The sequence below is a fragment of the Crocuta crocuta genome, unplaced genomic scaffold, assembly GCF_008692635.1.
Source record: "Crocuta crocuta isolate KB4526 unplaced genomic scaffold, BGI_CrCroc_1.0 scaffold179, whole genome shotgun sequence".
Classification (NCBI taxonomy): Eukaryota; Metazoa; Chordata; class Mammalia; order Carnivora; family Hyaenidae; genus Crocuta; species Crocuta crocuta.
In genome coordinates this window covers 9,336,169-9,363,672 of record NW_027551568.1, presented here as the reverse complement: position 1 = coordinate 9,363,672, position 27,504 = coordinate 9,336,169, and the positions used below count along the sequence as shown (strand labels likewise).

At 39.5% G+C, this 27,504-nt stretch overlaps 1 protein-coding gene across 4 annotated transcripts in view; it reads left to right on the top strand.

Moving 5' to 3' along the window:
- The window catches only part of RAB28 (RAB28, member RAS oncogene family), an 86,976-nt gene extending 62,116 nt beyond the window's left edge, over positions 1-24,860 (top strand). The window contains exons 5-9 of one of the 4 annotated variants that reach the window (XR_013331690.1): positions 9,962-10,065; positions 14,739-14,816; positions 22,133-22,241; positions 22,606-22,700; positions 23,939-24,020. Coding sequence is in view for 2 of the 4 variants with exons in the window: in XM_077750496.1 (XP_077606622.1) it covers positions 9,962-10,065; positions 14,739-14,816; positions 23,939-24,031 (275 nt within the window). In the remaining 2 variants the exon portion in view is untranslated. Of the gene's footprint in view, positions 1-9,961; positions 10,066-14,738; positions 14,817-22,132; positions 22,242-22,605; positions 22,701-23,938 lie in introns of all 4 variants that reach the window. The other 3 variants (XR_013331691.1, XM_077750497.1, XM_077750496.1) reach the window with 3 other exon arrangements.
- Positions 24,861-27,504: the final 2,644 nt, after the last annotated feature.

The following is a 27,504-nucleotide window of genomic DNA, read 5'->3' as shown; positions in this document are numbered from 1 at the left end:
CTAGTGAGAATTCCTATGGAGAATGTTTAAAACATGAATTTTCAAGTCCCTTTAGGCTTTTGGCATGTGGGCAAATGCTAATCTTCATGATTTATGCACACATGTTATGGAAAGCAATAAAAAGTTGTAGACAGCCACAGATGTAGAAAGATTTACTTACTCTCTGGTGCTGTGTTCTCATGTAGACCTGTTATTTCATTTTAGCATGAAGTTAGAGGAGAAGTAGTTATCCATTGTGTATTCGCAGAAAGAATGTGGGTGATCTAATCAATGAAGCTAAAGAAATTGAGGAAATAATATGAGTTCTGTCCTGTTGATTCTGGCCGCTGTTGGTGGTGGTCTGGTGACTCTACAGCCCCCAAGGCCTATGAAGTGTCTTTATCAGTCCTCTTTCTAGCTTTGCAGGTAACTATTATCCTTCGTCCTCATCTTTTCCGTGCTGTTGTTTGTGGTTTTATCATCCGATGTTCTTCACGGGCATCACTGTCCTGGGAAGTGTGATGTGCAGGCAGGTCCACTCCTTATACTGCCGCACAGATGCCAGCTTGCAGCAGGCCTGGCAAGAATTAGCTTCTGGTGTCATCAACATTGCAGGACAGAACTTAGCTGCTGCTGCAGCCACTGGGACTCGAAAATGCCTCTGGCCTCTGTGAGCCCTGACTGGGACGCCCCGGCTCTGCCACTGGCCAGAGCTGACTTAGCCCCCATCCGAAAGGTCTCTGGGGCTTGGTGAGACATCACAACTTGATGCCTCCTCTCCGGTGCCCCTAATCCCACAGTGGAGCTACTGAAGCTGAACCTGACGGAGGGGTGTGGGGAGCCCAGTGTGATCGGGCCCTGCTTCCCTTCCACNAAAAAAAAAAAAAAAAAAAAAGAGAAAAGAATAAAGAAAGGCCAACATGCAAGTAGACTTGTGTAGTTCAAGCCTGAGTCCTTTGAGGGTCCGCTGTGTATTATTTTTAGACACGGTTGATACTTTGTAGTTCTTTTAAGAGCTTAAAAATACTTTTGTCTTTATTCAACACCTACTTTGTGAGTGGCTATTGTGTTGTGTGCTTCCTTGTTCTTATCTGCTTTTGTTTTTAACTGCATGTAACAAAAGAACCAAATAAGCAGGGCTTAAATAATGAATTTATCATCTCAGTGTATTTGATTTCATGAAATCCTAATTTGTGTGTTTCTAAACCATCATGAAACAATTGAAAGGAAAATCCTAACCTGAGGCGAATGTTTGGAACATATTTGGCAAATGTCCTTATCAGAGAAAGTGCTTATATACACTGTTAAGGTTAAACACTTAAANCTAGAAACTAGAGTAGTTTCTTTGATGACACCTTTTTTTTTTTTTTTAATCTTTGGAACACAGTGATTTCCGGGCAGTTATATTTTTTTAAGAAGGTTGGTTGAAGAATCTATAGTCAAAGTCAAGTTCTGGTAATTTTTTATTTTGTGGCATTAGCCATTCTTCTAATACACTATGATTTACTATGTCATCAGAGAAAGACAGCATTAGAGAGTGTGCGTGGCAGGGTAAAATTAAACACATGCTCACAATCAAATTAATGTATTTCATCTGTCTTCAACTAATAACAATCTGTCATGTTATCTATCTGAGTAGGGGCATAAACAGTTTATTTTGTGTTTGGAGTAACTTCCTGGAGGTAGTTAATGTGACAAGTAGTTTGTTTGAATTGAGTATAACCAGATCAACACTCTAGATGTTTCCTTGATACCCTAAAAATTACTGTGAAAATCTGTACAAGTGCTGTATTTTTATTTTGATTTTACTTCTTTAAGTTAGACGGCGACATATTTTACAGTCATTTCACAGAGAATATTCTGTTTCTGCCATCATACATGAACTGAAGAGCAAAAGCAGTTTATCCTTTTAATGCTTTCTTTCCACTGATAAGGAATAGACATTAATAATTATTAGCATTGTAGAGTGCTTTCCCTTTTTGTAAAAACATATATTATTCCATGTGTAATGTAATAATATGTACATATGTATTAACATATGTAATGTTAATACATTCTGGTTTGGATGAAAAAGATTCATTATAGAATATATTTTTATATCATGTTAAAAAATGAGTATTAGGAACAGAGGAATATTGTAAAGTCTCAGGCAAAAATAAAAAAATGATACTATTTTTTTATATTTTATAAATCTTAAAATTTTTCATCATTTAATATGATCAGTAGCTCTGAATATTACACATTTGATATGTTTTTTTAATATGCCTAGATTTTAAGCTATTTATTACATCTGGTGCTATAACTTTGAAGACTGTTCTGTTCATTATATCAGTAATCCTATTGGTAGATGTAGTGGAGATCCTAAATAAGGACGCCTGAATGCCAGTAAACAAAGAGGACTTAAAAAGGGAAGTTCTCATATACTTGGCTAATTAATGTTAGTGTGTGTGTTTTAGAAGTCAAAATATATACGTATTTTAAGCACATGTAAATCAAATTTAGTACATTATTAAGGGTATTTTACTTGTCATATTTGGGCTAATCGTGATGGATCATTTTTAAACATTATGTAATTTCACAATTTGTACAGCTGCAAGTACTTTGTAAAAGACTTTATATAATCAAGTGCTAAGGCCAAGACTATCTCAGTATATAATGTGGATGGACTTAGTTTTATGATTTACTGTTATTAATGAATACTTTTAAAGTACTACCAAGTAATAGCCAGGTATTTAATAGTTCACTTTTTTATAATGATGAGAATTTAAAGTTTGTACATTTATATTCTTTTAACTAAAACTCTGAATGAAAGACTGTTAGGTGATCATCCCCAAAGCTGGCGTTCATTCTTCTTTGCACGACGTTATAACTCGAGTTGGAATTAAATGGCTCAGTTCTAATTCTGGTGCCACTGATGACTGGTGCTGGGACTTTGGTTAAGTCACTCCCAGCCTTGGTTCTTTTATGTGTCAGATAGATGAGCGTGTTACCTATTTGCCAGGAGTGTTACCACGTCCACGTGTTTTGCAGATTTTGAAACGGAGTTTAGATGGTTTCTGGAGTCTCGCAGAGTGGTTTCTCTCTGTTTTTGCCCTCCCATCCATTCTCCTCATCCTTTCTATCAAAGTAATTTTTTCAAAACACAAGGTCACATGGTGCCATTGGCTATGACCCTGCAAGAGCATCACGTTGCTCTATGTGGCTCATATCCTCCTGTAACACACCCTATGTGATCCCACTCTTGCTCATTATGTTTCTTGGTTTTCCAAAGTTGTACACGGTCATCTTCCTCTGTTCGGTTTTGTCCCAGTTCCAGTGACTGAAACATTTGTCTCCTGCGGCCTCCTCTTAGCCTGGTTGGCTTGTTCTCACCCTTTATGTCTCAGATGAAAGAGGTCGTCTCTAGCCACCGTATGAAACTGTCATCACCACTGTCTTGGCTCCTGTCACTCCCCATCTGTTCCTCCCCCCCTGCCCCCTCCAGTGAGTCATCTGTAGGTTGATTAATGTAGGATTGTTACAACTTTTGGGAGGAAGAAGAATCAGCTGCATGTGTGTAGCACTTGCCGTCTTCTATTTTGAAAGTTATAGATAACGTGAACTATTTCTGTATACACGATGGCTAAACAAAAAAAATGCCATACTCATGAAATCTGTAGGAGTGCAACCACTCCTTTCAAATGGTCTCTGAATTCAGAAACAAGGAGTTGTCACTGTATAGTGAAAGAAAGTGCTTTGAAATAGGGGAAGTTGAAGGTTTGCTAACATATGTCACAGGGATTTCCTTTTTGTGCCTATAGTTTTTGCTCAGGTGGATTGGAGTACATAAGGTAAGATGGGTGAAAAATGTGGCTGTGTAGATGGAACCTATATGCTGAACCCCTTAGCATCCCATACAGGACCCTCATGCCCCAGCCCCGCTGATTTCACCAGCTCTTGGAAGCCACGGTCTTCCAGATGCTCATGCATCGTTTTCTTTGTTAAGGAATGTTCGTCCTCTCTGTCAGCAAGGTTGTGGGACTGTTTTTTCCCCCCTCATTGTTTAGGAGGCAGCTGACATCATCTTCTCTGTGAGGTCTTTCCTAGCCCTCTGAATAATTCTAGAAATTTTTTTTCTCTTTTCTCTTGTTCTACCTTGTCTTATACAGACCCCTATTGTTCTCTTGGTCTCAGGTTTCCATTGTATAATGTCTGTCTACATGTGTTTCTCTTAGCCATCCTAGCAGTTATAGCACTAACAGGGTGCTGGGTAAACAGTTCACAAGTAAATGAATGGATAGACAGACTATAGTACACTGGCTAATACTTACCAGGTGTGTGCCAGTCACATACTGTGCGCCTTACCATGTACCAGTCGTTGCTGTATGTGCTTTATACATAGGTACGTATTTTATCTAGCACAGTAACACTATGAGGTAGGTACAGTTATTGCCTCCTCTTACAGATGAGGACACTGAGATAAAGAGATTGATTTGTTCAAAATTCCGCAAGCAGTAATAGAACAGGAAATCAAACCTAGGAGTCTGGCTTTGGAGACTGCATTCTTTACCTACTATGTCTTCTTCTTCAGATAAATCCGTGGCTTATTGAAGAACCATAGTTTTTTTTTTTTCTATATTTGCCTTAGTACAAACAAGTGAGAAGTTCAGAAAAGTTATTTCTTGTATGAGAGTAGTTCTTACATGTAATCTGTCACTCCAGATCAATAAAATAGTAACAAAGATCATCTACTGGTGTATGAATACATTTTTTGTAATAATTCTTTATGATGACATTTGATGTGATGTGACTTTATTAGAATTAGTGTTTATTAAACTTCATTTATGTCTTGTCACTCATAAAATCTGTGTCTGTATCCTAATATACAGACCACTTTATCCTGGAAGTTACCCAAGTGGATACATTTTGAACTATCACATCAATTTATGGAGTTAGTGTTCCATTGGAATTAGCAGGGCCAAATGAAGGATGAAGTGACCACTTTAGATTCAAGATTGAGTCTTGAGTTGTTAGCTCAGTTAACTAACGATTCAACACCCAATATGTAAAGACCCAATACCTACCTTATCAGTAAGGACTGGAGGTGGGGTAGGTGACCTTGTTCATATGGCTCTTTTCAGACCATTCTCCTTTGACTTCCCTAACACCCTTAGATTTGAGTATCAAGCCATGTGATCATACCTCCTGCTACTTGTATTTGTTGACCTTATCAGCCAACCCCTGCCTGAATCATTTCTTGAGTTTCTCAGAGAAATTTTTCCTGGATTACAGTCACTCCCTTACTGTTGCTGTCACCATTCTTGGTAGTTTCAGTATCCATATGGACTGTCCTCGGTCTCTCATGTTCCATGAATCCTTTACCTCCAGCCGCCTTGCCCCTGATTGACACCAGCAGAGTTATTCTGAAGACCTAGTCATTAACAGTTTCTGAGCTCTCTCCATAATATTGATATTAATTTCATGTATCCCAATCTGTCCATTATCTGTCTTTCCAGCTCAGCTTCTTTAGTAATTCAACTCCAGTAATTTTTAAACCTACACAAAACTTTAACGTCAGTTACCAATTACATCTTAACAGTTTTCAATTTCCTGAATCTCTCTTTACCCAACTTAGATTTCATGCTTCATCAAAATAACACTTCCATACGTTTACTGTCTTCAACTTACCTGGCCTTCTTTGCAGTAATTGTACATGGTACAGTTTCTCTGCTTAATTAGTAAGTAATTTCTCTGCTTGAATGCACCTCCACCCATGCAGCTAAATGTGGCTGGAACAAGACCTGTAATGCACTGTGTCTCATTTTAAATCCAGGTTACTATCTGCAAGTGATTTCTCAGACTCTCTCACATCCCACATCAAATCCATTAGTATTTTGTATTTACTTTTTATTCCAAAAATATAGTGAGAATCTGCCCTACTTTTTACCATCTCTACTGATAGAAACTAGAGCCTTGTCCAAACTACCATCTACCCTCTCTTAAATTTTTTTTGCCAAAATTGGAGAGAATTTTATTGCCTTACATAAGTGAAAAACCGGGTAACTATGCTGTCTTTAGGTGTGGTGTGATCCAGGGACTCAAATAATACAGTCTCTGCAGCCCATTCTCTCTCAGCTCTGTTTTCTTCCCTGATGTGTTATTTTTTATTAGAATTTTCCAGTAGCTTCCTCAGTGGCTTTTCTGCTTTACATGTGATTCTGTAGTTTATTCTCTGCAGAGCAGCCCAAAATAACCTTTTAAAATGTGGCCTGCATACCCTCCATGATCTGATTCCTAGCTTTTTAACCCTCACTTCCCACTGTTTCCCTTTCTTGCTAATTCATTTCAGCCACTCTGGTCTCCTGGCTTTTCTTTTCCTGCTATGCATAATCTTCCTTTAGTGTAGTTGCACTTACAGTTCCCTCTGCTTGGAAGGCTTTACCCAGATTTCCTTGCCCTTTAACCTTCTGAAGGTCTTTGACATACCTGTTTAAAATAGTACTTACCCTCCTGTGCCCTTTATTTTTCTCTGTAAGATCTATTAGCAGTTGCCATACTATGTTATTTTATTTGTTAGTCTCTTGCCTTTATTAAAATGTAAGCTCCTTGTATCCATAGCACCCAGGACAGTGCCTGGCCATAATAGGCATGCATACATAACCAAGTGAATGAATGAATGATCAGTACAGTGGCTGCCCTTAGAAATTTTTAAGCCCAGGGGTGCCTGGGTGGCTCAGTTGGTTGAGCATCCAACTTCGGCTTAGGTCCTGATCTCATGGTTTGTAGGTTTGAGCCCTGCGTCAGGCTCTGTGCTGACAGCCCAGAGCCTGGAGCCTGCTTTGGATTCTTTGTCTGCCTCTCTCTCTGCCCCTCTCCTGCTCACGCTGTGTCTCTCTCCTAAAAAATAAACAGACATTTTAAAAAACGATTCTTAAGCCCATGTTTAAGCAGAGTACTTGTAGTGTGGTTGAGGTGAAAGGAACCGCATGTATATATGTTGTTAATGCCTTTGTCCTTCGGTTGCTTAGATGTTGGAAGGATATATGCCAAAATGGGGAAGTGAGTGTGTATTACTGTTATTAGGAAATTTTTATTCCATTTTCAAAAACAAAATGTGAGAACTAGAAAGGTGACGTGGTTTACTGAAAGACATAAATGAAATTAAATCATAGCAGTTAGAGTATTATCACATGTTTGATAGATGGGTACTAGATAATCTTAAGGATGCCCTTAAAAGTGAGGAAAGGAAAGATTTTTACCAGTGTCTCACTATAACTTTTTCTTCAGGATGTACATTTCTGGATTATATAGAATTAATATTCTGTAGTGTTGCCCACTAAATTCTAACAGAACAGAGGAAAACTTTGTGGTGAAGTTCTATGAGGGCCTTTTCTTGATATGTGTCTTTTGTCAGAATCTCAGTTATTTAAAAGAACATTTATGATGGTTCCTAAAATAGGGTGGTGGCTTTTTTAGGACCTGGATTGTATGCTTTTCTTTCCTTTTTTAAAAAAAAATTTTAAGTGTTTATTTTTGAAAGAGAGAGAGCACACGAGCAGGGGAGGGACAGAGAGACAGGGAGTCACAGAATTTGAAGCAGGCTCCAGGCTCTGAGCTGTCAGCATAGAGCCCAACATGGGGCTTGAACTAAGGCCCATCTGTGAGATCGTGATCTGAGCTGAAGTCCAATGTTTAATGGACTGAGCCCCCCAGGTGCCCCTCTTTTTTTTTTTTTTTTAATGTTTGTTTATTTTTGAGNNNACGAGCCACCCAGGGACCCCTCTTTTTTTTTTTTTATTTAATGTTTGTTTATTTTTGAGAGAGAGAGAAAGAGTGTGAGCAGGGAAGGGGCAGAAAGAGAGGGAGACACAGAATCTGAAGCAGCCTTCAGGCTCTGAGCTGTCAGCACAGAGCCCAGCATGGGACTTGAACTTGTGAGCCACGAGATCATGATCTGAGCCAAAGTCAGATGTTTAACTGACTGAGTCACTCAGGTGCCCCATGGATTATATGTTTTTTATCTTTGGGTTCTTGCTGCCTCCCACAGTGCTTGGTATATAATAGGGACTCAATAAATATTTGTTGGATAAATGTTGCTGCTGTTTTCACTTGACCAGTGATAGTACTAGTTTTTCACAGTTATCTTTATTAGGAAAAAAACTTGTACTTGGGTAGTAAATTCCCTGATGTTACAGAAAAGTGTATGTGGTAGTTAGGGAGTTGGGGGGCAGATGGAAGGAAGGAAAAAAGAGAAAGAAAAAAACAGAACATTGATAGACTATTCCATTTGAAAAGACAAATGCATACACATATTAAATGACAAACTTCATGTTTGTTTCTTTTTGATTGGATGGTGATTTCATTGGGTAATTTCCTTAGTGACATGATTTGTTCTTACTCATGTTGAATTAGGAAAGCATTTTAGCCTCAATATTATGATAAACTAGATGTATAAATGTCAGTGCTAATAGCTCAGTATTTTAGTCTTCTACAAATTGATGCCTGTGGTATCTGGACATTTTTTGGCTTGTTCTTGTAAATAAGGTCTCAGTGATGTTTAAGGAACAGCACTTGTGGCCAGAAAAGAAAAAAGCTCCACATTATCCAAGCTGAGCAGTATAAATGGGACTCAGAAATCCCCCACTAGATCAGAAATCTCCTAGAGAAAGATCTGTTGAGCCTACAAACTAAGACCTTCAATATAATATTAAATAAAGCCTTTTATGTAGTATGAGAGCATTTTTTAGTTGATAATCAATTGCCACTATTATGTAGGCTTAGTAGATTTGCAAATTTACAAGTTTTTACAAGTCAGTTGGGTCCCTTCCTCAGGAAATCAGTTTAAGTTTTTTTTTCCTATATTGACTCAAAGAGCCTAGTTGTCCTTAAATCCTGTGAATATATTTGCCTTATAATTTGACGGCATTGAGTCAACACCCTTATAGGGTCTGTAGTGTTATAAAAAGAGAAACTGTTCAATAAAGGATCACATTTGAAAAATAGACTGTGCTGGATAAAACCAGTATTGGCTTTGAGTGCCGTGCTTTGCTTTAAAGTACCTACAACTTTCAAGGAAATACTCGCTTGCCCATTACTTTCAAAATGTACACTTTAGGTTTGGAAAGCAACTGAGCTGTATGTTCGTGAAGTCAAACTGTGGCTGTAAATAAAGTAAACATGCAACAAAATATTGCTGTCCTTTGGCACAAAACTAATTTTGTATTTGTGTTAACATTAAAGGGATTATAGAACTATTGTTATCTTTAAAGTAATTAAATTGTTTCAAACTAAATATGCTTGGATAAGCGCATCTGGCTTTCAGTTACAGTGACCCTTGAGCAACATAGGGGTTAGGTGTGCCCATCCCTCCCCTAGTCAAAAATCCATGTATAATTTTTGACTTCCCCTAAACGTAACCACTGACAGCCTACTATTGACTGGAAGACTTACTGATAGTGTAAACTGTCAATGAATACATTTTGTTCACTATATGTATTATACATTGTATTCTTCCAGTAATGTAAGGTAGAGAAAATAATGCTATCAAGAAAATGATAAGGAGGAGAAAATACATTTGCTGTACAGTAAAAATCCACGTATTAAGTTCAAACCCATGACATTCACTGGTCAACTGTAATCATTGTATTTAAACACGTTATGCTGAGATGAGATCTTTTTTTTTTGCGTCTCAGCGTGCCTGAGGCTGTAGATAATAGGCATGAGCACTTTCCATTTTTTGAGTACTTTCCATGTGCTGGTCATTGTGCAATGTTCGTGGATTCATTCTCAAATAACTCTGTAAGAGGTAGGTCTATTTGTTATTCTCAGTTTTTAGATTTATAGACTCAAGCATGAAGTTAAAGAAATTGCTCAAGGTTACACTGCTAGTGTCTAAGCTGGGATGTAATATTGGAAAGTAAAAGCCACAGCCAAACTTGTTAACAGTGTATTGATTGATTCTGATACTGAGTTTTGTTCTGTTTGTTTTTGTTCACTTTTCTAGTTGATTTGGAGCATATGCGAACAGTAAAACCTGATAAACATTTACGGTTTTGCCAGGAAAATGGTTTTAGTAGCCACTTTGTCTCAGCAAAGACAGGAGACTCTGTAAGTAAAATAATGAATACTGCCTATTATAAGTGATCTTTTGTTTATTAATAATATTCATAGGAAGTCTACTTCCCAGAAGTAACTTTTGGAACAAATTAATTCCTAGTGAAGATATAAAATAGCTATAATGTTTAATCGGTCTATATTACATTTGCAATTCATGCAGCATAATTTTATGGTTCTTTTAGGGAATTTGAAAACATGAGAGTTAAGAAGAACATGTAACTCACGCATTATCTCAGCATCTAGAGAGGACCACTCACAACCTCATATGATTCCTTTTTTTTCTGATGTGCACAAATACACGTTACTGCTGTTGCTGCCGGTGAATTGATCTCACTGAATGCTCGCTTCCTGACTGGCGCTGTGCTTCTCTCCTTCTCTCACTGTCTCTGTGCTGTAGATGCATCCTGGAGAGAGGATGGACTGAGGGGGTGCCACAGCTAAGGAGTGCTGGGGACAAATTTGTAAACCCAGGTGGTGACACTCCAGCATTGTGAACTGTACTAACTGTTTATTTAAAATATTAAGATCATAATATAGAAATAATTTTGTGTTTTATTTTTTTATTTAAACATTTGCTTATATGCAGAAAACTTTGCCATGTCACTTAATATTACTATAGCTTTAATAATCCACATGACCAGCCCTGTCATGGTGTGAGTGCTTTATCATGGCACTGTGTTTTAACATCCAGGATTATTTATTTACTTTTAAATCTTTGTCAGCTTGGTAGGAAAAAAAAAAAAAAGGTATTTTGCTATTTTAATTTCTTTGATTGCTATCAAGGTTAAACTTTTTAAAATTTCATTACCTGTTTATTTTCTGATTATCATGGGAACCCTTTCCCCCAAGATAAGTCAATAGTTTGTGTTTAACCTTTCAGTATTTTTTGTGTACTTATGTTGAGCCACCATTGAAAAATCCTCATTATTTTCTTCTTTTTTTTTAAATAGTTTATTGTCAAGTTGTTTTCCATATAACACCCAGTGCTCATCCTCACAAGTGCCCTCCTCCATACCCATCACCCCCTTCCCCTCCCCCCCATACCCATCAGTCCTCAGTTTGTTCTCTTAAGAAAATAATGAGGATTCTCTCATGTTTGCCATGAGAGAATCCTCATTATTTTCTTAAGATTTTTTTAAAACATTTATTTATTTTTGAGAGAAAGAAATAAGAGTGTGAGCAGGAAAGCAGCAGAGAGAGGGCGAGACACAGAATCCAAAGCAGCCTCCAGGCTCTGAGCTGTCAGCACAGAGACCGATGCAGGGCTTGAACTCATGAACCCGTGAAATCATGACCTGAGCTGAAGCCGAACACTCAACCAACTGAGCCACCCAGCCTCCCCTCATTATTTTCTTTTTAAGTGCAACTTTGAAGTGGTTTGTTCTTAGGGAATCACTTTGACACTTGTCCTCTCCATCTAGAGGTCATTCCCCTCATCGCTTGAGGGACTGAGCTCCTAACTTACTGTACTTTCTCTAGGACTACCTTGGTCATAATCCTGGGTTATTTCATGATCTTTGTCTTCTCCTCCATCTCAGCCGCTGGCTCCCGTGCTCTGTCATTACAAGTCACTGCACCTCTTTTGTGATCCCCTGTCTCAGTGTCAGACATCCTAATCACTGACCACACTCCTGTCTTTCCCACTCATACCCCTGAGTGCCCTAATCCAGTCAGTCTGCAGTCTGGTCAGGACCTGTAGACACTGATCTGAACATATTTTTAATGTCCCTAACCTCCTGTCATGTTCTCATTTTCCTCTTTTCCTAACTTAAACCTCAGGCCCAATCAAAATCATGGCTGTGCATATGTGCTTAATTCCATTTACCCACGTTGTGTTTATCAGACTCACTTGGCTAAGTCTTAACTCTGGTTTATAGCAAGCCCCCACTGTTTTGTGTGGCACCCGGGTATTTGAATAGAGGCAAGCTGGAAGTTTAACTCAAAATTCATAATCACTGAAGTGGGCCCCTTAGTGCTGCTCAGTAATTATGCCACTTGTCCCTAGGCCATCGTCTCTTCTACTCACCCAGATGACTGTTTTCATCACTTCTCTTCTCTCCTCAGATCTTCAGCATTTCCTCACCAATTCTCTTAGCTGGTGACCTTTTTTTCCTAGTTTATAAGGAATTTGAAGCCGACAGAAGACAACGGCATACTCTTGCCACATTTACCCCCACTTACCATGCTCGCTGCCTCTGTTCCCATGTCTTGTCTTCTCTGTGATCACTGTGGGACAAGCCGTCTGTGCTCCTGGCTGGGGCCCAAGCTCCAGCGTGTGTCAGTCCCATTTCTCCTGCCTAGTGACCAACGCTGCTCTGCCGTTCTCTCTCCTTCCTGCATCATTGCTTGTTTTCTGTCCACTGGATTATTCCATCCACATATCAAATATCATGACTTCTCTTATCTTAAAAACAAGGAACTCTGGATCCCATATCCTTCTCCAGCTCTTTCTTTCTTTCCCCTGGTTTCAGTGGGATGTTTTGAAAGAATAGTTTCCAATTCTCTTTTTGCAGTTTCTCTTGAACTGTTGCGATTGGATTTTTGCCCCCAGTATTTCACGCAAACTACTGTTACTGAGGTCACCAGTGACCTCCTTTTTGCCAAATGCAGTGGTCAGTTCTTAGTCCTCATCTTACTTGACTTCGTTGTGGCTTGTAAAATAGCTGGCCACTCTCTCTTCTTTGAAATACTTTCCTCGTTACCTTCCAGGATGCTGCCCCTTATGGTTCTCCTCTTCCCTTGCTAGCTTTTCTCTCTCAGTTCCTTTTGCTGATTCCTTTTCTCTCCAACTTCTGAATATTGGAGTGCCCTAGGGCTTAGTCCTTAGATAGCTTTTTCTAAACTTATTCCTTTCTGCCCTCATTTAGTCTCAGGGCTTTGGCCAGACCTCTTCCCTAAACTCTAGACTCATATATCCAATTGTCTGCTTAGCACCTCCACTTAGATGTCTAATAAGTAGCCCTAATTTAATTCAGTTTCAGAACTGAACTCCTTTTTTTAAAAAAAATTTTTTTAATGTTTATTTGTTTTTGAGAGAGAGAGAGAGTGTGAGCAGGGGAGGGTCGGAGAGAGAGGGAGACACAGAATCTGAAACAGTCTCCAGGCTCTGAGCTGTCAACACAGAGCCCAACGTGGAGATCGAACCCACGAGCCAAGAGATCATGACCTGAGCTGAAGTTGGACACTTAACCGACTGAGCCACTCAGGCACCCCCAGAACTGAACTCTTAATGGTCCCTCCTAAAATCTCTCATTGTCTTCCCCAGTTCAATAAATGGCAGATCTTCTACTAGTTGCTAAGGCCAAGAAAATTTGAGAATCAGTCTTGACTCCTGTCTTTCTTTTATGCCCCACACCCCACATCAGACTATTGCCAAGTCCTGTTGGCTCTACTTTCGTAATACGTGAAGGATCTGGTGACTATTTTTTACCCTCTTCATGCTACCACTTCGTTTCAAGTTGCCATCATCTCTTACATCAGTGTCCTTATTGGCTTCTCTTTTTGTACCCTTGATCGTCTATAGTGAGAATACTCAATACAACCATCAGATTGACCCCATTAAAACAGAGGTCACATCAGGCCACCTTCTCATGGCTTCCATTTAACTCAGAGTAAAAGCTGAAGTCTTTACAATACAAATTTTTACAATACAAATTTACAATTTGATTTACAATGCAAATCATAGCCTACCAGATCTTATGATTTATATTGCCTTAATCTCTGCTCATTTTTTCACAATCCCTCTCTTTATCTCCATTCTACCACACCAGCTTGCTTATTTTCCTTGACTGTTGACCATCAGACTATAATGTATAATGCTTTTTAAGATGTAAACAACATATGCCTTTTGAGTCTCTGTATCTCTTTTTTTCATTAGAAATCAAAATTAAATTCATTGCAATAAATATTCAGTAAGTAATCATGAGATAAGTGGGAGTAAGAATATGATAATCCGCTTATGAAGCAAAGACAAGTTTGGATTGGAGCCCTAACAATCATAGTGGGCCCAGTATAAGCTGCGTATGGATGAAAGGCTGTTTATAGAAAAGTATTATTGTTTTCTATTTAATGATAACAGAGTTTACTGCTCCTTTACTGTGAAGTGATAAAATACAGTAAGCATTACTAAGTTGTTTTGCTCAAGATATATGGAGGATTTATTGAAATCGATGAGAGCCACAAAGATTAGTAAAAGGTTGGAAAGTAAGATCTTTTGAGATAGGCTAAACCCAGACCAAAAAACTGATATAGGATCAGCAGTGAAAAACCTGGCCATTGAAGTGCAGGCTAATTTATTTTCATTTTCTATAGGGCTTCTAGGAGTTTGTTATACTAGTAGTGATTTTTTTGTTTGTTTTTTTGTTTTTAATGTGGTATCTAGAATTAATTGTCTGATGTTAAAATTTTTAAAATGTAAAGTTTTAGGGATAAATGTCTTTATGTTTAGACCAATTTAGTGAATTGCATGATTTTCAAATTATGATTCAATCTTTTAAAAAATTATTACTCTTAAAATGTGTTTTGACAAAGCTATTTTTGGATTAACCTGGTACATCATATTTTTGCAATTCTTGCTGTTTATCATTTTCTAGAAAATTCAGTTTATTTGAAGATAACTTAAGCATGCCTGTTTTAAATCATTTAAACCTATTTTTGTTATGTAGGTCTTCCTGTGTTTTCAGAAAGTTGCTGCTGAAATCCTTGGAATCAAGTTAAACAAAGCAGAAATAGAACAGTCACAGGTGATTATATTTGAACTTTGTATATTTAAAAAACAACTTATTTCTTAAAAGATGTTAATTTTCATCACAAACTCCTTTCACATTTATGCATTCTGTGTACATAGTTCTTATTTTTCAAGACATTTATTTTATCACTTATTATGGTCAGGCACAGTGTTAAGATATTTTATGCCATTTAAATTGCTCTGGGACGTATAAAAATAGTTACAGTTGACTCTTGAACAACATGGGCGCGAGGGACACTGATACCCACCCGCCTCCCTCCGCCATAGAGTTGAAAATCCACGTGTAACTTTTGATGTTCCCAAAACTTAACTACTGACAACCTAGTATTGATTGGAAGCCTTACTGATAACATAACCAGTTGATTTTCATATGTTATGTGTATTATATACTGTATTCCTTCAATAAAGTAAGGTAGAGAAAAGAAAATGTTTTTAAGAAAATCATAAGAGGAAATACATTTATAGTACTGTATTTATCAAAAAAAACCCCACATACGCATCTCAAATCTGTATTGTTCCAAGGTCAGCTGTGCTTGGCTGTGGCTTAGGGGGAAATCGCCATGATTTGCTTGATTGCTCAGAACTTGGCAGACTCCAGAGGTCGAGTGATTCCTCTGCTTTTTAGCTTCTCTTTTTTTGTTTTTTAAGTTTATTTTGAGAGAGAGAGAGCATGAGCGAGTATGTGCACATACCTGCACAAGCGGGGAAGGGGCAGAGAGAGAATCCCAAACAGGATCCGCCCTGTCAGCGAGAAGCCTCATATGGGACTTGATCTCAAGAACCAGGAGATCATGACCTGAGCCAAGATCAAAAGTCAGATGCTTAACTGACTGAGCCATCCAGGTGCCCCAGCTTCTCTTTTTAAATGATTTTTGTCTCTAGTTAATTAGAGAGTTCATGAGTGATTATCAAACAATCATAAATGATTTATTGATCCTATATATGTGGTGTAGTGGTGGGTCTAAAGAAGATTTAAAGGAGTTTAGTTTTCTGCCTTAAGTGAAGAAAATTATCATGTACGAGGCACTGTGTTACCTCATTCAACCTTCTTCTTAACTCTGTGGGGCAGGTGGTATTTAATCATTTTACGAGCAGATACAGAAACTGTTGAGAAATTGAGTAACTTGATCCACTGACCTATGGTTAGGCAGTGGTGGTGGCATGATTTGAACTCAGGGACGTTTGAGAATGACACTGCTCTATGGTGGGGAGGATTTGCCGGGGAGTTTGAAGTGGGAGGGAGAAGATAGCTGAAAGAGAAGCTGGTATTAACAAGCTGAAAAGCTTAGGTATATTTAGGAAGCAGAAGAGTAGTTTGGTTAAAATAAATGACCATTGCATTGTAGAGTGAAAGAGTTTTGAAAAAAGATTGTGGAGATTTATGAATGACAAGCTGATAAATTTTATTTAACATGTGGATAGTGGGACATCATTTTTTAAAGCAGGGAAATAAAATGAAAGCAGTTTTTAGGCCGGGTTAATCAAATGGCTGTATGCACACATGTGCATGTGAGAATGTGTATGGTTGGTAGGGAAAGAGATTGAAGCAAGGAGACTATATCCTGCCTTTATGTGATAACGACCAGAGTCAGGGAGGAAGGGAAATACTGGATGTAAGAGAGCAGAATCAACAGGGCTTATGGAATAACTGGATAAAGGAGAGAAGTCCAAGATTACTTTGAAATTTCTCTCCTAAGGGAATGGACAAAGGGGAGCCCTGGTGATTGGTGGGCCCTCCCTAGAACAAAAGGTGTGCTGACGCATTACACGCAGCCACTGTGGCAGAGTTCTCTGTACTGCCTGATCACAACAGTGCTTAATTTCAAGAACAACTTGGACTAACTTGGATACTTTTGAAGGGAAAATATTAGGGAGGTTTTATTAAGGTTCTTAGCTTACTCTTAGTCACCAGAGCCAGAAAGCTACTATTTTGACTTTAAAGATGGACTTAACATCTAGGCATATTTTTTAAAAAAAAATTTAAATATTTATTTTTGAGGTGGGGGGAGACAGAGAGAGCGCACCCGCATGCGCACCTGAGTGGGGGAGGGGCAGAGAGAGAGAAAGAGAGAGGGAGATACAGAAACGGAAGCAGGCTCCAGGCCCTGAGCTGTCAGCACAGAACTCGATGTTGGGCTTGAACCCGTTAACCATGAGATATGACCTGACCCGAAGTCGGATACTTAACAGACTGAGCCACCCAGGTGCTCCCTTTTTTAAAAAGTGTTTTTTAAATGTTTATTTATTTTTGAGAGAGACCGAGCACGAGTGGGTTAGGGGCAGAGACTGAGGGGAGCACAGAATCCGAAGCAGTCTAGGCATATTTTAACTAAAGAGGACCCAGATGTGTAAACTACGTAGCTCTCTACACTTTCTGTACACCTTACCTTTTTTTTTAGTGCACCCTGTCATCTTGTTTATTGTGCAATGACATTTAATTTAATCTTCAGTTTGTTGGTGGTGTTTACTTTGAATTTATTCCTTTGAAAATGAACTCAAGCCACTAGAGCCTTCCTTTGTTATGTTTGTCAGAATCCTTTGTGTAGGGAAGCCTCATTTTTCTTTCCTGAATCTCATGAATTTGGTGCCTTTGCCATTAAATTAATGATTTCACGATGAATGTTTCTCACTGGAAACATTTTTGAAAGTTCATTTTTTAAAAAGAGATTCTAAGAATCTACTTGCAAGCCAGCAAGCTGTGTTGAGCACAGTTATTTCTTTTTTTGCAGTTGAAATCTATTTGATATATTACATTGGATAAACTTAAGGTGTATGACACATTAATTTGATACACTTATATATTGCAATATGATTGTACTTGTAGCGATAATTAGCACCTTTGTTACCTTATATCATTATCTTTTATTTTTTGGTAGTTGGCATAATCAAGTTCTAGAGTCTTAACAGATTTCATGATTAGAATACAATACTATTGTCTGTTCTCATGGTACTCTGCGTTTCATCCCTAGAGCTTATTTACTACTTGTTGTAAGCTTGTACCCTTAAACAACATATCCTCGGTTCCCTCCATCCCCTATCCTAGCAACTACCATTTTATTCTCTGATTTTTTTAAATTTCACACATAAGTGATACCACACAGTGCTTGTCTTTCGACATCTCTCATTTAGCACAGTGGGCTCAAGGGATATCCACGTTGTTCCAAATGACAGAATGTCTTCCTTTTTTGTGGCTTAATGACACTCCATTGTATATATCTATATGCACTACATTTTCTTATCCATTCATCTATTGATAGGCAATGGGTTGTTTGAATATTTTGGCCTGTTGTAAATAATGTTGCAATGAACATGGGGGTGCATATACCTTTTCAAATTAGTGTTTTTCTTTGGCTAAATACCCAGAAGTGGGATTATTAACTCATATATATGGTCGTTCTGTTTTTTAATTTGGGGGGGAACCACCATACTGTCTTTCCAATTTACATTCCCACCAAGAGTACAGAAGGTTCCTGTTTCTCCAACATTTCTCTCTTTCTTCTTGATGATGGCCATTCTAACTGGTGAGAGAGAGAGCGAGTGAGAGGGGGGTGGGGTTAGGGAGGTAAGGCAATGAGGGAGAGCCCATGCACACTTGTTTCCTGTGTTTTATATGCCATTTGAAAGATTCTTGAGGGGATTTAGTACAGATAGTGTTTTGTATTATTTTATGGAGAAGGAGCTGAATGGTAGGCTCACCAAATACCATGGAAATTGATACTATAGTAATTCAGTTTGTGACATATATAATATGTAGTTATAATCAGATTAGAGTCTTAATTCCATTCAGTGATTATTTAAAGAGATTTGGCTATTTTAGTTCTAACCTACATTGTTCCTCTCAGGGAGTTCTTTAAAACGAGTTACCATCACATTTTGCAAGGTTTGCAAGGAAGGGGAAGGGGGAAAGGGAGGAAAGAAAGGGCACACAGCTCATTAATACAGCGTTTGACGTCCTCCTTCATGCCAGGGACCACAGCAGAATCTGGGGGTACAGACAGGAATACGTTAAAGTCCTTGTCCACAAGGAGCTCCCAGAATAAGCAGGGGCAGATGGCTATTTAGATACTTATGTTCACTCTGGATACCTTGTCCGCAATCCCTGGTTTAATACTGTATACATCCTCTATCTGTTTTCTCCCCCGCCCCGCATCTATTCTCCTCTAACATATAAAAGTTGGGACTAGTTGTTAACACGTATCCTCACTTCCCATATTGTTTAAGTTTTTGGTTTGTTTACAAAGTAGTCAGACCTTTAGGAGAAAGAATGAATTTCCAATTGCTGTTCTCTAAAAAGTACAGCGTTCAGTTTTTCGGTAATGCATCAGATCACCTAAGAAGAAAATGCATCATCCTGTGTCTTCCCACTTTCAGTCTGAATTGCAAGGACGTCTCGCCATGTATACTTGGTGTTAAAGAGTTCTTAATACATTTTTAAGCCTTGACATTTTCACTTGCCAGTTAATAAGCTGTTATATTTGTTTTTGTTTTTGTTTTTACAAATAGTTTATTGTCAAATTAGTTTCCACATAACACCCAGTGCTCATCCCCACAAGTGTCCTTCTCCATGCCCACCACCCCATCCATCAGTCCTCAGTTTTTGTCAGCATTCAAGAGTCTCTCATGGTTTGCCTCTCTCCCTTTCCCCCACCATTTCCCCCCTTCTTCTCCCCCTCGTTCCTCAGTTAAGTTCCTCCTAATCCTCCTATACGTGCAAACATATAAGCTGTTATATTTGGCTTGAACTTGGTAAGCATCAGTTTCTTTAAAACAAAAATTTCTCTCATGTCTGAGATACTGAACTTGCTAAAAAAATGTATATTCCTTATGTCCCCTCTGAGTATTTTCATACTATTTATGAACTTATCTAGCATAGGGCCTGGTGGGTGGTAGGCATGCTCAAGACTTTAGTTAAGTCAGCCCATTACCGTACAACTCAAGCACTATTTGACCCCTGATCCTAGGGTCCCTCTCTTCAGCTTTATCTGAATACTGACCTTCCTTAAAGAGCTATGAGGAACTAAGATTCTTAACCTACGCATTAATCTTTATCATTTTTTTCAACCTGTTTACAGAAACTGCACTGGGATTCCTTTCTCGCCCTAAACACCCTTGTCTTCCTTGTGGAACATATTTACTCACTTTTACACACTTTTACACACTGCTCTGATTCTCGGGTACTGAACATCGCTTAATGTATTTCCAGATCCTATCCCATATTGTTCTTTCTCTCCTCACCTTTCGGAGTTACTTTCTCATATGATTTCCAGATCTAAAGGTGGGACTGGAGAGACCATGCATGTGAACCTTGTGTTTTACAGATTTAGGAGGTTGTGAACACCAAAGTGGTAAAGTAACTTGCACCCAAAGTTATAAAAGTTACCGGCAGCATTTGATGGCACATTGTATGGAAGAAAAAGAAAAGTAGTTTCTTTTAAGTTCCTCAGTGTGCAAAGCACTGTGCTTTTAAAAATGCAGTATCTACACTTTAAATGGTAATCTCTAATTTGGTTGCACTTTGAAATTATATCCATCATGATATTCTTTTAATAGTTTACATACCTGTATTCCATGCTAGATTCTTATGTACCTCAAAAACAGAGATTATGTGTTATTTATCTGAATGTCTTCAGTATCTAGAATAGTGATTGGCTTTGAATGAGTGATAGTGACAAGTGGTTTAGTCTTCAAGGCATGTTTACTCCACATCCTGCACAGGACAGACTACGTCTTGTACAATAGTAAATGTGTTGCTGCTGTCTGGATTAAGACACAATTACAGAATTGGCCAAATTGATGGTTAGTGTCTTCCCAAGAGCCTGTCTATACTCCGTATACTGTATTGCCCCAGCTCCTAGGTGGCTTTCTTGCTTGCCCTCTGCATAGACGCCACTTGGTTTCCAGTATCCACTCATGAATAGTCTTCAACAAATAAGGGTTAAGCTGGTGTTCTTCTTACCCCTTAGTGCCCCTTCTTTATTTTGAATTCATTGACTAATAGTAGAGAATAATAGCAGAGTGTACTTTGTGGCTCCACAAGTAGAGGCTGGTGTTTTGTAGGTAACATTTTCTCTGAAAACATCAATGAGTGACTTGTAAACAAGCTGACTACTGTGAAATCACCTACCATGAAGTTTATGCCATGGAAATTATGTTTTTATCCTCATAGAAAGCAAAGCTTTGAATCTGCAGAACCTTGGTCTGACTTTCAGTTCAGAAACTTTTTACAAGGCTTTTATGTCAGACAGCCAAGGAATCCGAGAAAGATATTGCCTTGTTAGTTCTTCATTACTTTGATGAAAATTAATGGTGAAAATCCAGATCATTTGTGTTAGTCAATGCTTCAACCAAAATGTTTTGGCCACAGGTCAGTAACCTGGTTGTGTTTATAGGATAGGGTTTAAACCAACATTGCGGAGGATTAATGAGTTGCTTACTGATTATAAAAATCCCTTTTCTTTATTGTAACCCATGGTTTGGCATGAAACAGTTAGGTTTGAGGAGGTCAGATAATGGTGTTCCACGTTAATACCTCATGTGGCAGTTGGTAATGCTTCTGTTGATAGCATCAGGCTGAATGCCTACTAAATCATGAGTGTCATCCAGCAGTGAGTGCTGCTTGCTGGAGAACTGGAGCGGAGCCCGGCCAAGGCTCATACACCAGCGCATCCTCTTCGTTTACTTTCAGTTGTCTGACCAGTCTCTGTGAATGTTTTCACAAACAGCTGCCCAGATTAACAGGCCTCTCGGTGTGTGTTGATAGATCCTATTATGAAGAGAGGTTTTCTGAAATCAGATATTTGAAATCATAAAAAAAGTGAGGATAATTTCAAGTCTAAAAAACTTGAGGGGAGCATATTATCTTTATCAGACCTGCTTGTCATACATGCTTTTCTCATACTCAGGGTCCTAGTATCAAAACCTAACAAACTCGTGCTTTATTATTTAAGCAAACTCTTAGATATTTGAAACAACAGCTCTTATGCTTAAATATTGTATGTCAGGACTTTTTTTTTCTTAATGATAGAAAAGTATGTTTTGAACTTGTTTCTTTGTATATGGAATTTGGAAGCATGAAGATCAGGGTTGTATGGGATGAGGGAATGAACATCAAAACGAAGTCTTTGATAAGTAATAGACACTATTAAATATAAAGGTTGTAAGTGACACATGGCTTCCTCGGATTTATGCATCCTCTGCCCATCTTCAAAGAAAATTACTCCTTCCCCTGAATTCCCACAGCGTACTGTAAGTTCCCTAGTAGAGCACATATCTAGTATGGCAATTAGCTGTGTCTGTGTTTCTCCTATTCAGTCCAGAGCACCTTGTGAACAGGGCATTCCCCGTACAGGTGACCGGCACATAGAGAGAGCCTCAGTAACGTTGAAGGAGATGGAATTAAGTACTTTCACTGCACTTAAAGGTAGAAAAGTCCTGTAATTCTTTGTTGTCCTTTGAAATTCTGAGCTCTACATATATTATGGCTAATTGTGATACCAAAAATAGAACTCATAACTTGTTGGGGAGGTTCAGTAGCCATGTCTATTTCAGTAACTAAGTAGCATTGCAAAGAATAATGTTTCATGGATCTTTGTTCATTTTCTTTCCTTTTGTATGCATATATTCTGCTGTTTCTTTTGTGATATATTTAAAGTTATGTGTGTATTTCCTTTTCTCCTTTGATGCTCCCTTCTATTATTGTCATTGAACATACTTTCCTTTTTCTTTCTTTCTTTCTTTCTTTTTTCTTTCTCCTTCATCTTATTTATGTCATACGGAATTGACAGCATATTGTCAGGGCAGAAATAGTGAAGTATCCGGAAGAAGATAATCAACGTACCAACTCTGCTCAGAGTAGAATCTGTTCAGTACAGTAGTGCAGGTATTAATGGGTAAATGATTGCAATTTGGGGGAGGAGGGCGGGAGAACTAGTGGATGCTGTCTTGTTCTTTATTCTGAAGGTCAAATGATTATTGTACATTATTGGGAATTAATATTGTGTAAGTCCTCTTTTAGAACTTTGAAAAATTGATTCTTTGCCAGGAGCCTGACAAACTAAACAAGGAATTGGAACAAATTAAAATAACATTTCAGTTTCTTTCAAACATATTTGTCTTTATAGTTGTGTTTATTGCATGTGCAGTGAAGTGGAGAATTGAGACAGTTATTTCATTATTCATTCCTTCCCATTTTTCCTGAAATAGCATGGTAATCAAAAGAGTATTTTTAAAATTTGCCTTGAATTACCTTTCTTTGTCTGCCTGTGTGTGCAGACTTAGTAACAGAGTCGAGAACAGTGAAGGAGCTGTCTTAATTTAAATTACTACTTAGGGCATAATTGCTAAATTCATCATTGAAGATATTCCTTGAAGTGTGGGTTAGAGGGATGGAAAGAAGAGTTAAAAGTGTCTTTTGGTTTAAATTACTTTAAAAACTCGAATATGAGGTAATCTTCTAAATTTTTCTTTCTGTATTTTGTTAGAATCATTATTCATAACCTAATAGCGAGCTCTTTGGAAGTAAGTTAGGGATTTGGGAGGAAAGTTTTAAAAATTGGGTTGTTCAAAACATTTCTCCTTTACATGTGATTCCTGTTTAACATCTACACATTTTCTTACTAACTCACAAATTGCTGTAAACATTCTAAACAAGTTACGACTGGGAATAATGGTCTATTTAAATGTTAATAAGTAATGACTTTTTACTTCGACATTATGAGCTCTTACCTATGAATTAAAATATGCTGAATGATTAACTTTAATTCCTTTGCCTTAAATTATAACCAGGGTTTAATTTTTCATATTGGTTTGTCAATTTTTATTAGACTTTTGATGACCTCAATATCATAAAACCAGGGAAGACTCAGTGAGGGAATTAATATTCCATCCTTAAAAATCAAAAACAAAACAAAACAAAACAAAAAACCCCAAATCCCTCTCTCCCCAGCATCTCAGCTCTACATGAGTTTGTTCTCTGATTCTTTTAATATCCGCTCCGGCTTCATTTATGACGTCTGTCGTCAGGAGTTCACCAGAGTTCAGAAAATAAAAATATACTTTAAGGAGCTCTTTCTAAATGTTCTGATGTCCTGATAATAACTCTGTTTTCTTTTGTGACAGCGAGTGGTGAAGGCAGATATTGTAAACTACAGCCAGGAGCCCATGTCGAGAACAGCTAACCCTCCTAGGAGCTCTATGTGTGCAGTTCAGTGAGCGCAGCTGGCTTGGACGCCCGTGGGCCCCGCCGCCCCCTCCTCTGTGTGGGCCCGGTGCCTCCGGGGGCTTGTGTCACCCACGGCCATCCCTGCTGTCCTGCGAGCACTTTCCTCCCAGCTCCCTCAGCCAGCTGCAGGCCGTTCCCTGGCCTAGAGGGAGCTCCACTCCTGGACACACACAGGGAATCCGAAATGAAAGCCCCTCTCTGGAATCAGACTGCTCCACTGAAAAAGAGTAATGTCGGCTCTCTTTGCGTTCTCCCTTCTTTGTCACCTGATGTAAACTTTTGTAGACAAACCTGAAAGCTACACAAGTCTGGATCAGCAGCCAGGATTTGGCCACAGCGCAGTGTCATTCTCTTATCGGAACTCCTACCTGGCAAAGTAGTGTCGGAGTGCAGACATTTAAACAAGTAACATATTTTATCTACAGATACTTCAGAAGGCATTCTTTTGCTGTCTCTTGTGAGTGAAAATATCTAAAGTTGTATCTATCTGAAAATGCTTGAAATAAAGCTGTAATAGATATATATTTTCCATTTTTTAAAAAAGGGCCTAAATTGTTTATATAGTAGCTATAGCTCACAAAGTAGTGAGTATTTGATATTGTATTTTTATTACTGTATCATGGTCATGGTGTATTGTGTACCACGCAGGTTAGCTGGCTCTATGAATCTGGAGAACTGCCCCACTGTGCCGCGCGCGACGTGGCCTGGCAGACTGCGCAAGAGCCCTCCCAGAACCAGTCACGACTGTTATTGGATCGTTGTGGGTCAGACTGTACCTGATGTTCAGACGTTCTTCTGCAAATAAACTTATTTCAGTTACTTTTTGTGGGGTATTTTCTTTCAGCCGTTTTCCTTTTAGTGACAGTGAACAGGGTGTTCAGATACAGGATGAGCGATCATGTCACATTTCGTAAGCATTCTGTCACTTCGAATTGTTAGGTTGTCCTGTTGGACGATTCAAGTCCAGACCCTGCAGCCTGGCACGTCAGGGTCCCCGCCTCACCTGTCCGCCTTTCTGCCTTCCCTGGCCTGTGCCCTGGCTGAGCGTGGGCTCACTCCTGTGTGTTTCCGGAGGCCCTGGCCTCCTCTCTTGAGGCCCAGCTCCCTCTGCCTGGCCTCCCTCCAGCTCCAGATGTGTGCCTCCTGCCAGCCAGCCTCAGGCACAGCGAGGGCATGGCTCTGGTTCTCTCGGCCCCAGTTGTTCTGGCTGCAAATGTTTGTGTTTTTTTAAAGTTTAAATGTTTTTCGTACTGAGGCACAGCACCAGCATAGTGGGTGCTTCCTGTCCACCACACAGAAATGGGCACGGATACTGCCCTGCCACAGAGCTGGCCCTCGTCTACACAGCACACATTCTGCATGAGCACCTCTTGGATGGCCATTACCCCTTCCCGCCTTGAGTCACAGTCATTTGTGTCCTTGCGGCTTACTACTCACTAAGCCATGAGCCTATGGGAGGGCAGTCCAGGTCTGTTCTGTTTCTCGCCTCCCGGGAGCACCTCACGGGGTGTGTTTCTCAGGGGAGACTTCCCACAAGTACGTGCAGAAGTCTGGGATGCCTAATTTTACAGCTCTAAGGGGTCCTAGAAAACTTGTGGCTAAGGGAACTGAAGTTTGGAGAGAAATAATGGAACTTGCCAGAGGTCACGGAGTCCAAGCTAGACCCGATAGGAAATCTGCCTCAAGGCCAGGGTGACCCTTTTTCAAGAGTGATTTGAAGTTGAAGAAATTTAAAACATTATGACTTCTGTAGTCCTCAGGCAGCAAGGTCCAAGCTTTTATAACTTTATTTTTCATTTTCTAGCAATTAAGCACCCTTTTCAGCCTTGCAAGGCAATAAGCCCTTCCTTCAGGGTTTTTCATTTTATCCTCCCCTTCAGCATCTCCTACCATGCTGGCCAGGCTTCGACGGAGACTGTGTTCTCCCTATACTCCTCAGGAGAATAGAAGTTTGAATAAAAGAGTGCTGAACTCTCAAGGATCTTACCATCTAATAGGAGAAATGTTTGTTGTCGCTGCTGTTGTAAAAGCTGCGAAAATCTGTTAAACTAAACTTGCCTAAGATAGTAAGTTCAGTAAGGGACGAAGCCATGCTCCTGGGGTCCTTCTGTGTTGTTTTTACATCTGTGTGAAAACTGGAAGATTTTCACAGTTCTTTTCATAATCCAATTACTGCAGCACTAAAAGGTATGACTTGAAAAATACGTATGATTGTCCAAGCTGAGTGCACCGGCATTCTAGCAGAGACAGAAGTTACAGAAGGTCTGTGGTCACCCCAAAGCACTTCAGTTGTGTGTTTATAAAGTTAAAGCACTGGATGGGACTGGGCAGGGGCGGGAGAGAGAATGGTTTGTGTAGGGTTGCTTTGTCCTGGATATTTTCAGCCACTTGTGACATGAACTCTTTTTTTTCCTCTCACATCAGTCTACGACCTGTGTCATGGCCCTCATTTTGCACATGAGGATCCCAAAGCTTGAGAGGGAGTGATTACACCAACTCCCTCCTCGAGCAAGTGGTAGAGCCAGGATCCGCACAACCCATTTCTGAGACAGGACAGATGAGGCTGGGTACCGATTTCGTCTGCCTTCCATTTGTGCAGATCACACAGCTGACCTCCTTCCTGGGAGCTGGCCACACCTGAATGTCTCGAGAAGTAGTAGTGTCCACTGCTGGTCCCTCCACCTCTCACACCGACCACCTAGACCACCAGTGTCATCTAAAGAGGCTGGCGGTGGTTAGGTTTGCCCTCTGATCACCGAGGTGAGGACAGAAAGTGCACCCCCCACCCCACTCTGCGCCTTTGGCCCCATTGGCTTTCTGTCTTTCCCAGCTGAGCTTGACCCGTCGTCGAGAGCCTGTTGGCCCAAGGAGGGCAGGCACAGCGAGCTTGCAGTGTAGCGTATGGCCAGAGCAGATTTCTGAATTCCATATTACAATTTTCCCCATACCTCGGGTTTTATTTTTGAAAGAAAAACGTAGGATTCATGCTTATTTTACTTTGACTGTTACCTCTCNGGACAGAAAGTGCACCCCCCACCCCACTCTGCGCCTTTGGCCCCATTGGCTTTCTGTCTTTCCCAGCTGAGCTTGACCCGTCGTCGAGAGCCTGTTGGCCCAAGGAGGGCAGGCACAGCGAGCTTGCAGTGTAGCGTATGGCCAGAGCAGATTTCTGAATTCCATATTACAATTTTCCCCATACCTCGGGTTTTATTTTACTTTGACTGTTACCTCTTGTGTCTACAGTTTTTAATTTAAAAAATTACAAGTCTTTCCGTCTAGTTTTAGGCACTTCGTCTCCTGAAGACACATGCTATAAAGTTTCAAACGCATTGTGGTCACTTCTGCTGCTTATTGAACTTTCAAAAAACACAAAAGTTTTCAGCCAGAACTGGTCATTGGATGCTGCCTTTCAAGTGCCCCCTCTGTTATGTGTGGCAAACCGCTCTGGAGTGGTTTTTGGAGT